The 13,723-nt window shown below is 51.6% G+C and overlaps 1 protein-coding gene and 2 long non-coding RNA genes across 50 annotated transcripts in view; 1 reads left to right on the forward strand and 2 right to left on the reverse strand.

Moving 5' to 3' along the window:
- LOC144341060 (uncharacterized) overlaps nucleotides 1-13,723 on the reverse strand; it is a 558,577-nt gene that overhangs the window by 426,122 nt on the left and 118,732 nt on the right. The gene's annotated exons all lie outside the window — the stretch shown is intronic.
- The window catches only part of PIGG (phosphatidylinositol glycan anchor biosynthesis class G), a 48,402-nt gene that overhangs the window by 22,129 nt on the left and 12,550 nt on the right, over nucleotides 1-13,723 (forward strand). For 19 of the 48 annotated variants that reach the window (XR_013417615.1, XR_001444617.3, XR_013417616.1 and 16 more), the window contains 4 exons: nucleotides 4,335-4,552; nucleotides 4,940-5,221; nucleotides 6,733-7,187; nucleotides 10,571-10,762. Coding sequence is in view for 35 of the 48 variants with exons in the window: in XM_078002772.1 (XP_077858898.1) it covers nucleotides 4,335-4,552; nucleotides 4,940-5,221; nucleotides 6,733-7,187; nucleotides 10,571-10,762 (1,147 nt within the window). In the remaining 13 variants the exon portion in view is untranslated. Of the gene's footprint in view, nucleotides 1-4,334; nucleotides 4,582-4,939; nucleotides 5,226-5,268; nucleotides 7,188-10,570; nucleotides 10,763-13,723 lie in introns of those variants that run through there. The other 29 variants (XR_013417624.1, XR_013417623.1, XR_013417618.1 and 26 more) reach the window with 7 other exon arrangements.
- LOC144341057 (uncharacterized) lies at nucleotides 2,703-4,068 on the reverse strand. The gene is made up of 2 exons (XR_013417640.1): nucleotides 3,178-4,068; nucleotides 2,703-3,042 (listed from the first exon to the last, which is right to left on the reverse strand). It is a non-coding gene; the product is annotated as an uncharacterized LOC144341057 (long non-coding RNA).

Below are 13,723 nucleotides of genomic sequence, written 5' to 3' on the forward strand. Positions count from 1 at the left end.
GAAAGTAGGGTAGGGCCTGGCTGGTACTGGGCAGGAGAGAGCCCTCGGCAGCAGACACAGCCACCCTAATGGGAGTAGGAGGTGAGGTTGCCTGAGGTGGGTGTGGGGCCAAGGGAGGTGCCAGGAGACAGCTGCAGGAAGGATCCAGGAGAGGAACGTTTGTCTCCCTGAGACATCTTCAGGCAATCGACTCTGACGTAGCCACGTTCATCAGAGAATCATGTTTTTTTTTGTTTTTTTTTGAGACGGAGTCTCACTGTGTCTCCCAGGCTGGAGAGCAGTGGCGTGATCTCGGCTCACTGCAAGCTCCGCCTCCCGGGTTCACGCCATTCTCCCGCCTCAGCCTCCCAAGTAGCTGAGACTACAGGCGCCCGCCACCACGCCCGGCTAGTTTTTTGTATTTTTAGTAGAGACGGGGTTTCACCATGTTAGCCAGGATGGTCTCGATCTCCTGACCTCGTGATCCACCCGCCTCGGCCTCCCAAAGTGCTGGGATTACAGGCTTGAGCCACCGCGCCCGGCCTGAGAATCATGTTTGACACTGGGGCTCCTTCGAGAGCCTGGAGGAAGTCGGCTCCTATTTGGGGGCAGCAGTTAATGTGTTGGTGGATTTCCCTACTTGAAGTAGCGGGATACTATTACTACCAAATAGAGTGAACGTCCACAAGCTTGCGCTGAGATAGAAACCGGCCTCCTAGAGTCACTTGTGGAAGACAAACCCGGCCAGCCAAGGAGTGCTGGGAACCGGATGTGATGAGTGGCCGGAGGCCCCACTGAGCACCAGCTCTCACCCTGTGAGGTGGCCAGGTGGAGGCCTTTGGCCACGGAGACATTTAGTCAAGACCAGGGACAACCGTGACTTGTGCTTTTGGTTTTTTAAAAAATAGTCTGAGTTTGGTAGCTTTTGCATATTGCTTGTTTTGTTAATGTGTCCTTTTTTCTGTGCTAAGAGCAATGAAAACACCAACAAAAGAAGTTTAATTTTTGGCCGGGCACAGTGGCTCACGCCTGTAATCCCAGCACTTTGGGAGGTCAAGGCTGGCGGATCACGAGGTCAGGAGATCGAGACCATCCTGGCTAACACGGTGGTGACACCCAGTCTCTACTAAAAATACAAAAAATTAGCTGGGTGTGGTGGCGGCGCCTGTAGTCCCAGCTACTCTGGAGCCTGAGGCGGGAGAATGGTGTGAACCTGGGAGGTGGAGCTTATAGTGAGCCGAGATCATGCCACTGCACTCCAGCCTGGGCGACAGAGTGAGACTCCGTCTCCAAAACAAAACAAAAAAATACCAACAAAATCAAAAAAACAATGGAAGGGTTATTTGCCTGTTCCGGAAGCAGTGGCTGGGGGAAGTTGGGAACCACAGTGGATATGGGAGGAAACCAGCCTGTTAAATGAATGCAGGAGCCTCCCTTCACTGAAAACACAGCCCACAGCGTCTGGGACACCCCCCTTGGCGGCCCATTGTCTACACCGTCGGGGATCACATTTCCTAAAACAAAATAGGGTACGTGTTCTGACACTGAAATATGTTTTAGAACCCACAGCCAGGCCCGTACGGTCCTTGGGTGGTGTCCAGTCTGTTGGAGGTGCCCGGCTCTCTCAGTGTAGTGGGACTGGCCTTTTCTCGCCTCTGGACTTTCGCACATGCTGTTCCCATCAACTTGATGCTCTTCCTCCAGTTTTTTGCCTGGCAAATTCCTGGGTACCGTTTACATTTCAGCATAAACATCAGACCTTCCTGGTCCAGCGCCCACTCCCAGTCCAAAATCAGTTCCTCCCCATTACCAAAAATCCCTCATTGGTACCCTCTACTTTTCCTTCCTGGGAAACTTGTAATTACAACTGTAATGCAGTCACAGTTTGTAATTACACTTGTGTGTGTGTGTGTGTGTGTGTGTGCGCGCGCGCGTGCCTGTGAGCCCTACTGGATCCAGGCCCCAGCAGGCAAGGATTGCACCTGCTTGCTCGCCATGTCATGTCTTTCCCCTGGCACAGCGCCTGGCATGTTGTCCACGCTCCATGGATATTTGTTTCGATGCACAGATGCACCCTCATAGCTCGTGGGGTATAGGCACAGGTACCCATGTCTCTGTGACTCGGGGTGGTGGGGTGTGGACACAGGCGTCCCCCACTCCAGGGTAGTGGGTGTAGCAATGAAGAATGCCAGCCCTGGAACCAGACTGCCTGAGTTTCGTTTGCAGCTTTTACCCACTGGTGCTGTGGCCTGGGTGTGTGACTCACCCCCTGTGTCTCAGTTGCCTCCTCTGGAGAAGTTCTGATGCTCATCCCTGCCTCATAGGGTTATTAGGGAGGTGAAACGAGCGAGCTGCGTAGTGTTGCTGGCCACTGGCACTTAGTGCAGAGCACCTGGTGCCGGCAGCCATGGGGTGGGCCTGCAGGCGTGTGGGTTCACGCTCAGGGACTTGGTGCCGGCAGCAGTAGGTTGGGCCTGCAGGCGTGTGGGTTCACGCTCAGGGACTTGGTGCCGGCAGCAGTAGGTTGGGCCTGCAGGCGTGTGGGTTCACGCTCAGGGACTTGGTGCCGGCAGCAGTAGGTTGGGCCTGCAGGCGTGTGGGTTCACGCTCAGGGACTTGGTGCCAGCAGCCATGGGGTGGGCCTGCAGACGTGTGGGTTCACGCTCAGGGACTTGGTGCCGGCAGCAGTAGGTTGGGCCTGCAGGCGTGTGGGTTCACGCTCAGGGACTCGTGCCACAGCGCCCTGGACCTCAGTGGCTCAAGTGCCCGTGGCAGCTCTTTCACTGCTGTGATGACAGCAGGCCTGGGGCATGCAGAGCCACAGAGTGGCGAGCCTGCCAAGAGGCACAACTGAGACCCTCCTTGGCGTGGCTCTTCTGGAGTAGGAAACACATGTCAAAAACCGAGGGGGTCTCGGGAAGGAAGTTCTTGCTTTAAAGGCCAGTCTAGGCCGGGCGTGGTGGCTCACGCCTGTAATCCCAGCACTTTGGGAGGCCGAGGTGGGCAGATCACGAGGTCAGGAGATCGAGACCATCTGGCTAACACAGTGAAACCCCGTCTCTACTAAAAAATACAAAATCTGGCCGGGCGCGGTGGCTCAAGCCTGTAATCCCAGCACTTTGGGAGGCTGAGGCGGGTGGATCACGAGGTCAGGAGATCGAGACTATCCTGGCTAACATGGTGAAACCCTGTCTCTACTAAAAATACAAAAAAAAACTAGCCGGGTGTGGTGGCGGGCGCCTGTAGTCCCAGCTACTTGGGAGGCTGAGGCGGAAGAATGGCGTGAACCCGGGAGGCAGAGCTTGCAGTGAGCCGAGATCACGCCACTGCACTCCAGCCTGGGAGACACAGCGAGACTCCATCTCAAAAAAAAAAAAAAAAAAAAAAACAAAATCTTAGCCGGGCGTGGTGGCAGGCACCTGTAGTTCCAGCTACTTGGGAGGCTGAGGCAGGAGAATGATGTCAACCCAGGAGGCAGAGCTTGCAGTGAGCCGAGATCATGCCACTGCACTCCAGCCTGGGCGACAGAGCGAGACTCCGTCTCAAAAAACAAAACAAAACAAAACAAAAAACCAGTCTAATCACAAGTGAGCGTGGTCCAGGCAGAGGCTCACGCATCAGCCAGCTCTGGAAAGAAAGGACATCAGCTGTGCCATGAGCAGCATGGCACTATGGTCTAAAAGAGGGTGCCATAGCAGAGGGGCAGGGCTTTATCCAGAGGCAGGGCATCCATGCTCCCAGCAGAGCTCACCCTTGTGAGCAGAGAGGGCTGGAAACTGCTCTCCCTTTCCAAAGAGGATGTGAGGAAGTCACCCAGGCTACAGAACGGGGGATGTTAGAGCTCGGAAGGGCCAGTCTGCACAGGGGAAGTGGGTGTGGTGGAGAACGGTCAAGCCGCTGCCTGCCCAGTCCGCATACAGTGCTGTAAGGGTTAGAAAGACTGTAAAACCTGACTGTTGACAAAATGCATTTCAGGATTGTTTGTATATTGCACGTTGACAAGAAGGAGAGAGTAGAAAGAGACAGAACAGGGAGGAGGAAGTGAGAGTGATGAGGGAGGCAGAGAAAGAGATCAGGCAGCACAGGGGGCAGTCACTGCCGTCCGCAGGGTGTATGCCAAGGACCAAGGCCCGTATCGCCAGAGGGCGGATGGATGCACATCGGCGGCTTTCCAGGCTTTACAGAAGGCGTTGCAGACCCCCACCCAAAGGAATGGTTCATCTTCGTTAAGTGTCAGTTCTAAAAAGAGAAGGCCTTGCCATGTGCCACGCGTAACTAAATACTTTGAGATTATGTATATATATGTATGTTCATGGTGTGTGCGTGCGCATGTAACTTTTCTGTCTTCTTAATAGATCCTGGGTTTGAGCAGTTTAAAATGTCAGAAAGATTGCATGGGAACTGGATCAGACTGTACTTGGAGGAAAAGCATTCAGAAGTCCTGTTCAACCTGGGCTCCAAGGTTCTCAGGCAGTACCTGGCTGCTCTGAAGACGCTGAGCTTGTCCCTGAGCACACAAGTGGCCCAGTACGACATGTATTCGATGATGGTGGGGACTGTCGTGGTTTTGGAGGTACAGATGCTCACACAGTCGTGGCTCAGGTGTTGCATTGATTTGATAACTCAGCCAAATATTTATAGTTTTAAGTATATATCTTGATGTTATTAAAAATGGGAAAATATTAATTTTCTTGTTTAACTCTTTCGTGGTGTGTCCTGATTTGTGACAAGACCCAGAGTATTGTCAGGTGTCAATTGGCATCACTCAGTATTGCTACAGGTGATAAAAAAAAATCACGCCATGCATTTTGGGGCAGTTAATTAAGAATCATCTTTTCCTGAGCTTTCTTTTCTGCTTTTACTGTGTGGACAGCTGACACGAGAGCGGGAGCTGGGCTTGTTTTTAAGTGGGTTTCTCCAAGCCCAGCAGTCTGTGAACGCTGCTGTTTCTCTGTTCCAGGTTCTCACCCTGCTCCTGCTCAGCGTCCCACAGGCACTGCACAGAAAGGCTGAGCTGGAAGTCCCACTGTCATCTCCTGGGTTTTCTCTGCTCTTTTATTTGGTAATCTTGGTTCTTTCGGCCGTTCACGTCATTGTGTGCACCTCAGCTGAAAGTTCGTGCTACTTCTGTGGCCTCTCGTGGCTGGCAGCAGGTGGGGTGATGGTGCTGGCCTCGGCGCTGCTGTGTGTGGTCGTTTCTGTTCTGACCAACATGCTCGTGGGTGGAAACGCCTCCAGGAAGGTACGTACGGCTGGTTCCTAGGAATGTGATGTGGTCCTTCTGCTCAGGCTGTTCTTGTTGTTTCAGGCTGCCTTTCATTTACCAGACTTCCGTTGAACACCTGGTGTGTGCCAAGTGCTGGCAGTGCCCTGGACAGGGGGCCTCAGGGAAGGACTTGGAGCAGCCTTATCCGAGGCCTCAGGGTGTCCTGACACAGGTGTTCACATCTGTGCTGTCAGGTCACATGCCTTAGTTCTTGGAAAGCTAGGTTCCTGCGACTGTCACAAAGGCGATTGTAAAGAGCTGGTGGTCACAGAGGAATGAACCCCCCACTGAGGGGGTGCGTGAATCAGACAGCCTCCCAGCAGAGGCATGGGAGCTGCAGCTGAGGGAAGAAAAGACAGTTGTCCTGGACACTCAGGAGGGTCAAAAGGAGACTTGGTCGCCTCACTCATCCTGCTGCCTCCAGAATGCATCCTGCCTCATCAGGTCCAGATTTCTTTCCAAGGCGGATGTTTTCTGTTGGAATTCTTAGTCTTTGGCCTCAGACACCTTCATTTGTTAGCTGGGGAGTGGTGGCGAGGCAGTGAGAAAGAGGCGGATGGTCGCACTCAGATCCAGAGTCCAGGATGAAGTGACTTAGTGCAGTGGCAGCAGGACTGTTGGCCCCCACCCCAGCCCTGCGCAGCCCTTATCCGCTCTTGGCTTGAGCTGTCAGAGGCCCTGTGCTGAGTGTCTGACCGAGACACAGCGTTGTGATCAGGCCACAGGCTTCCTCGGAGCCAGGATGATCTGCATCCATGCTCGCACCTCGGGCCTACCTGGGCTCATGCTCTCTCTCCCTCTATTGAATTAGTACCTAGCCGCACGCAATATATAGTTATCAAAAGAGTAAGTGGCAATAATTGAGTCCTCATCTTTGATTTTGACTGCTTTAAGTTCGTATATTTAAGGGACAGTACTGTGATGTCAACTTTGTCATTTCAACAGAATTAACCATTTTAGTGGAAACTTTCTGGATTTCTGGAATATTCATGAGAAATTTGAGGTCTGGTTTGGTGGGATGTATTGTTGGGGTTCTTTGGTTTCAAGAAGCAGGAACTGGCGATGCCCATCTGAAGATCAGAGCTCTTCAAGAGCCTGGACGCGGGAGCACGGAGGGCCAGGGCCAGGAGCCTCTGGGCAAGCTCTTTGGGCTCCATCACTGCCCAGAGGGTTCTGACCATATTCAGTCTTTGTCGCTCAGCTTGGGCCTTGCAGTCCAGTGGGAGGACATGCTGGCTGGCCGTGCTGTGTCCCGGCTCCCCTGCCTGGGCTGAGGGCGTCTCCACTTCTGCAGGCTGCTTCCCAAGAGGAGGGTTCCTGCCATTGGAGCAGAAGGGGGCTGTTCCAGTGTAGGGGCCCAGGTGCTGGGTGCGAGGAACAACGGTGTGTGTCCAGGGCATTTTCTGCTGTGAGCAAGGACTTGACATGCCACAAGATGTGCGTAATTATCAGACTGTCTCTTACAAAATGTGCTTTGCTTTTTACAGAACCCTGTGCATCCCAGCTCAAGGTGGTCAGAGCTAGACCTTCTTATTCTGCTAGGGACGGCGGGCCACGTCTTGAGCCTGGGTGCCAGCAGCTTCGTGGAGGAGGAACACCAGACCTGGTACTTCCTTGTGAACACCTTGTGTCTAGCTCTGAGCCAAGAAACCTACAGAAACTGCTTTCTGGGAGACGACAGTGAGCCTCCATGTGGCCTCCGTGTGGAACAAGGGCTTGACGGGGCCACAGCAGCGTGGCAGGACGGGCCTGCCTGTGATGCGCTGGAGCGAGACAAAGGCCACAGAAGCCCCTCTGCCTCCCAAGGGCTCAGAGGCCACGAGAAGTGGATGGTGCTGGCCAGTCCGTGGCTGATACTGGCCTGCTGCCGGCTGCTGCGCTCTCTAAACCAGACAGGTGTGCAGTGGGCTCACCGGCCTGACCTCGGCCACTGGCTCACCAGGTGAGAGCATGGGCCTGTGGTCACAGGCCAGACTTTCTACAGCCAGTTGGTCACCTGCCAAGCTCTTCTTTTTCTAAATTGAGATCATTTTTCATATTAAGAATGGGATAGTATTTTGAGATCTGAAGAACTGGGAAAATATATTAAAACCAGTGTTTTTACTAGATACTAGAATTAGTGTTGAGAGGTGAATTTATTTGGGGGCTGGCCTAATAGGTTTGGTTTATTAGTGCTGAACCACTGTAACTCTTCGTGATTGAAACCTTGTGTTTCAATGATCATGATATAGTAAAGATGTCATTTCGGGGTCAGGCTTGCTAATGGTTTGTTCTGGACGCCCCGTCCATGCCCAGGCTGTGCCCCCCGCCCGTCACTCAGCGTCCCCCTGTGTCAGGCCGTTCCTGCGTTGCTGTGAAGAAATACCTGAGGCCGGGTCACGTGTAAGGAAAGAGGCTCATCTTGGCTCTCAGCTCTGCAGGCGGCACGGGAGGCATGGTGTTGGCATCTGCTCCTGGAGAGGCCTCAGGAAACTGGCAGTTATGGTGGAGGGCAAAGCAGGAGACAGCACTTCATGTGGCGAGAGCAGGAGCCAGAGAGGGATGGGGGAGGTGTCTGGTGCTTTTAAACACCAACTCTCTTGTGAACAGCCAGAGGGAGAATGTGCTCATTACTGCGAAGATGGCACCAAGCCATTCATGAGGGATCTGCCCCCATGACCCAGACGTCTCCCACCAAGCTCACTTCCAACCCTGGAGGTCCAGTGTCTTTTTTTTTTGAAACGGAGTTTCAGTCTCACCCATGCTGGAGTGCAGTGGCACAATCTCGGCTCACTGCAACCTCTGCCCCCCGGTTCAAGAGATTCTCCTGTCTCGGCCCCTGAGTAGCTGGGATTACAGGTGCCGCCACCATGCCTGGCTAATTTTTGTGTTTTTAGTGGAGACGGGGTGTCACCATGTTGGCTGGGCTGGTCTCGAACTCCTGAACTCAAGTGATCCACCCACCTCGGCCTCCCAAAGTGCTAGGATTACAGGTGTGAGCCACTGTGCCCAGCCTGAATGTCCAAGTTCAATGTGAGATTTGCAGTGGACAAACATCTAAGCCGTGTCATTCCCCCAGACCCATATCCCACTGCCGATGATCCCCAGGGCAGCAGCAAGGATGGGGTCAGCCAGGGAAAGTGGGTGCAGCGTCTGTGGGTCAGCTTTGTCCTTAGCTCCCCTCCTTTCTCCTCTCCATCCTCCCTTTTCTCTCTCCTCACCCTGAGGGTAAGAGCCGTGTGGAGGAATTCAGCCACCTCCTGAGCCTTTCATTGGCAACTGGAAAACCGCCTAGAAAGTGTAGCAAATCATTTCAAGCAAGGCTCAAAATAAGTGTAAGAAACTAGGACAGAAAAATAATTAAGATTTGTCTAGACTTTAAATTTTAATTATCTGGCAGTGAAGACTTAGGAAGCTAAAGTAAAAGAAGAACAGCAAAATGAAACAGTATCTGCGATGAGAGTAACAGGCACGGGTTGTTGTGGTCTCATCACTGCAGAGAACTCCTATAAGAAATGCCAGCAGAAGGAAAAGAGAAATGCCCAGTCCTAGTAATGAGGATACTTCCGGTTAAATGACAGGGTGTGACTTTATACCTGCTGAGGCAGAGAAACAGAACTGAATGACGAGACTCAGTCTTGGTGAGCATGTGAGGATTCCTGGGGCCACGTTAGTGTCACGGTTCTTTTGGAAGATACTTGTAAATTTACATCAGAAGCTGCGAAATTACAGATTCTTCTGATTAAGTAATTCTTGTGGGAGGCTAAGCATTAACTAAATTACTAAAACCTTGGTAACCAAAGTCATCACAGATCGGGTCCTTCAGATAATCTGCCTGCCATGTGCCCACACATTTCCTTTCCAGAGCAACCCCGGAGAGAGGACTTTGGTTGGTCCCCGCTCCGGAGGTGAGGAAGCGGAGGGGGAACAGGCTGACGGGAGGTTGTGCTGGGCACGCCAGCTTCGGGGTCGGATCCCAGGCATGTAGAGCAGGGTGTGTCACGGAGCTCCGTGTCCCGGAATAGCACTGTGACACCTTGTTCCTGACTTTCCTGGAAAGTTAAAGCATTAGGAGAGAACTGGCTGGCTTTCCACCCCACATGCAAGAGCCATCCCCCACCGCGTTATCCACAGTTTTGCTTACCTGAGGTCAACCGTTGTCTGAAAATATTACAGTATTTTGAGACAGCGCACATTCATATAATTTCTGACAGTAACAATTACATTGTTATAATTGTTCTACTTTATTATTATAACAGTCCTGAAGATTGTGTAAAAACACGTGCCATTTTAAAAGTAACAATACAAAAAAACCCAGGTGCCCCTTCCTGGGGTGAGGCCCAGACCCCCGTGTGGCCCCAGTCTCCCCCTCCCATCCTGGGAGGCTTTGAAGTGAGAGCTGCCATGAAAGAAACAGAAGGGAGCCCGGCCGTCACCGCCTCACACTCAGGCCAGGGCTGGCTGGTGCTGCACCACTGCAGTGCGGTCAGGACTGCGGTCTCTGCTCTCTGACGAGCTGTCAACCTCTGCACCATCTCCTCACCCAGGAGCAGGTGAGGGCAGACCCTGTGAGAAGCCATGTGGGTCTAGGGACATATGGTGCGTTACCGAGTTAATGGGAGAGGGTGGGAGGAGGAGGTGAGCTGGTAGACGCAGGCCTGCTCCCGAGAGGGTACCAGGGGACAAGAGGACTCTATATATTTGTTACCACCTGGCCTCTGGGCATCCAGATCTGATGATGGGAAACCTATTTGTGAATGAGAAGTGAGAGTTCAAGTTGACTGTCCTTTTTTTTTTTTTTTTTTTAAATAAAATGAGGTCTCACCATGTGGCCCAGGCTGGTCTCAAACTCCTGGCCTCAAGCGATCCTTACGCCTCGGCATCCTAAAGTGCTGGATTGCAGGCGTTAATCCCAGCACTTTGGGAGGCCGAGATGGGCGGATCACGAGGTCAGGAGATCGAGACCATCCTGGCTAACACTGTGAAACCCCGTCTCTACTAAAAAATACAAAAAACTAGCCGGGCGAGGTGGCGGGCGCCTGTAGTCCCAGCTACTCGGGAGGCTGAGGCAGGAGAATGGCATAAACCTGGGAGGCGGAGCTTGCAGTGAGCTGAGATCCAGCCACTACGCTCCAGCCTGGGGGACAGAGCGAGACTCCGTCTCAAAAAAAAAAATAAAAAAAAATAATAAAAAAAAAAGAAAATAAAAACCAACAATTTCATGTAATCTTTGGTTTTTGGGAAAATCAGCTATTTTTTAATACAGTTCTTTGAAAGCCACTCGGTGTAGATTGATCTCATCGCTGTTTGTTTGTTGTAATGCTGGCATTCTCCATCTCATTTCAGCTCTGATCACAAAGCCGAGCTCTCTGTCCTGGCTGCCATCTCCCTCCTCGTAGTTTTTGTGCTGGTGCAGAGGGGGTGCTCCTCTGTGTCCAAGGCTGCCCTGGCGCTGGGGCTGCTGGGCGTCTACTGCTACCGGGCAGCCATCGGGAGTGTCCGGTTCCCGTGGCGGCCGGACAGCAAGGACATTTCCAAGTAAGTTAAGTGCGTGGCAGACATGGGGCGCATAGAACCACTTCACTCTCTGATGGACTGAGAAGACCCTGCCAGTCTTCACAGCACTGGAGTTTGGTGTTTGTGAATTGGGATTGTGTCAACAGCTGCTGGAGTGTAACTAAGAAAACCCCCAGCCCCGTTGTTAGCACTTTTTATGTTTTATGTGTTACTTTCAGAAGAGAAATCACTTGGAAGTAAGATTTTTTTAAATTTAAAATGAAACCTTCAGGGTGTGTGATGGGACAGACAGATGAGTATGAATCGGTTTCTAAGTGAGTGGCAGCACGTGATGACCAGGGTTCTGTTTCCTGGTCGGGATGTAATTGGCGACGAGGATGACAAGTGGATATTTCCCAGCGGTTGGGAGATGAAGCTTGCTGGAAAATCACACTGTCCTCATAATTTACAACGAGCCCCCGTGAGGGGCCAGGAGCTCCTGCCGATCGGTGGGAGGGCTCAGTCAGGAGGACCGTTTGCTTCGTGTCAAGGCAGCCGTGTTTCTGATTTTAACGGTGTTGTGGTGATAAAGCAGGCTCCTTCTCATCCTCAGGAGTGGGATGAGCAGAGGCCGTTCTGGAGGGCAGCTTGTAACGTGTGGGTGACCCTCTATTTAAATTTATATAGCTGACTCTATTTCAATTTACCTCAAGAATATAAGCAGAGGCAGGAGCCTGGGATGGGACAGAGGCACGCCCACTGAAGTGTCCTTCACACTTGCAAAAAGGAACTACCAGGGTAATTATCCAGCAACAATAAGTGATCCTCTCAGTGAGGTCAGTGCTCTGTAAAGGAGTCTTCTGGTTGTTAGGCAGCCTGTTTGCACAGAACAGAGAAGCATGTTGTGGAACAGTGGGCTGTAAAACGGTGGTATGACCCCAGCTTACTAAGTGTGTACCTGTTTTTCTTTTTTTCATACTTAATATGAAAGACTACATACTTAAAATACTGATGATTATATTTAGGACCCGAAATCATAGATTGTGGTCTTGCTTTTTACTTATTTTTGTATCTTAGCAATGTCTACAGTTAACAAGTGTTGCTTTTCTAATCAGAGCAAAAGTCAAGGTGACTGCTAAGGGCTGTGGCCAGTCTGAGGAGTGGCCGTGGGGCTCCGGGGCACTCCTGGAAATACCTCCTGGCTGAGTGGGGAGTAAGGGGTGGGGGTTAGGGTGAGCTGAGGCCTGGCTGAGGCAGTGGCAGTGTAGCAGACCCTCAGTGTGGAGAGGATGCTGACGGGCAGGTACCAGCAGTGTTCTGTGGAGATGTCTCAAAGACTGTTGACTTTGGAATCTGAGACTTTGGGCTCATCCAAATGGATGTTACATTTGGGGGTGTGTGTTTAGGATGCAGATCTGTGCACTGAATTTCAGCATCACTCATCTGAAGACCTTGGCCCTCTTCCCTTCCCTGGCCTGCTTCCTGCAGCATGTAATTTGCTAGTGTCCAGAACTAGCCAGTGTGCCTTTTCTTTCCACACGCACTGCCTGGTTCACCTTCTTCCTGTAAAGTGCTTCCGTCCTTTGTCCCCATCTGTCCCGATTGTAAATAGGTCCTGGCCGCAGATGCATCCTGGCTCTAGATCATTGTAACAGCTGCCTCTCTCCTGTCAGTCCCTCAGGCGTTGCCATCCACTGATAGTCTGAAATCCTTTGCACTCAGTTCCTGACTCTCCTCCACTCAGAAGCCTAGGGATGGCTGGAGTGGAGGTGGAAGTGGGGTGGGCCTGGATGAGCAGGATCAGGTGCTGCCTGGCCAGGGGAGGAGGAGGACCCACCAAAGGCCCCAGATGATGCCTGCATCTGCTCACCACCCTCCTGCTCACCACCCTCCTGCTCACCACCCTCCTGCTCACCACCCTCCTGCTCTGGCGTCCTTTCTTGACACAGAAACCAGTCCCTTCTATGAAACTTCTCCAGTGATTGTGACCTTTGCTGATTTCTCCCTTCTTTGAATGCAGAGGGACCTACAATTCACTCTCAGCTTGGCACACACCTTGACCTGTGGGGGTTGCCAGGTGTCTGACCCCAGCTCCTCAGCCAGGATGTGGGCCCCTCGTGTCAGCCACACTGCCAGGCACATGGTATACAGCGCTCAGGCTGTTTGAACTAAACTGATCAAAGTTTAATTTCTTAATGTACAAAACTTTCTAAGAAAATCTAATATAGGAAAATTTAGTTTTCACAATATTACGGTGATATAAAAAAACTATGATTATTTTAAATGATCACCTTTTGCAGGATATATGAAGTATTTCATTTACAAAATTTATTTAAAATACTATGTTTTAGGAACATACGTGTTTTGTAATATGAAATTTTTTGGTAATTGTATCCTTTACAGATAACTATCATAAGAGTACTTAGTATTTACTGAGCTTACTGTGTGCCAAACACTCTCTGCATTGCCTTGCTTAATTCCGAGGATGACTTTGTGAAGTGTAGAACCATTTTCTCTCCATTTTACAAATAGCAAAGCTGAGGGTCAGAAGTCTTGATTGACACGCCCCGAGTCGGAGAGCTAGTGAGCAGCAGGGCCTGGGCTGAGCAGAGCTCTGCCTTTGTCCAGAGCCCGCGGGTTGGACGACTGCACCATTGCGTGTGCGCCTGTAAACGTGCAGGTGCTTGTGTCCCCATAACTGCATGTGTGTGTACCTGTAAATGTGCAAATGCTTCTTTAAATCTGCCCAGTTGTACAGTTAACGTTTATGAACTTACGGCAGTTTCTTAGAGGTGAATCTTATACCAGTGCATTGGGTTTTTTTTAATTGTGCAAAGCAGGCGGGCCACGAGGGCACCTTGGGTGGTGCCACCAGGTGATCCTTGGGCCAAATGAGCGAGATCTCCCTGAAGCCAACCCCAGCAGAAGAGTCTGCACGAGGACACACCTGTGGGCCTTTGGCAGCGGCTCCTCAGGGCTGCTGTGTGGGGGAGACATGCCCTC

The sequence above is a fragment of the Macaca mulatta genome, chromosome 5 (genome assembly GCF_049350105.2).
Source record: "Macaca mulatta isolate MMU2019108-1 chromosome 5, T2T-MMU8v2.0, whole genome shotgun sequence".
Lineage (NCBI taxonomy): Eukaryota > Metazoa > Chordata > Mammalia > Primates > Cercopithecidae > Macaca > Macaca mulatta.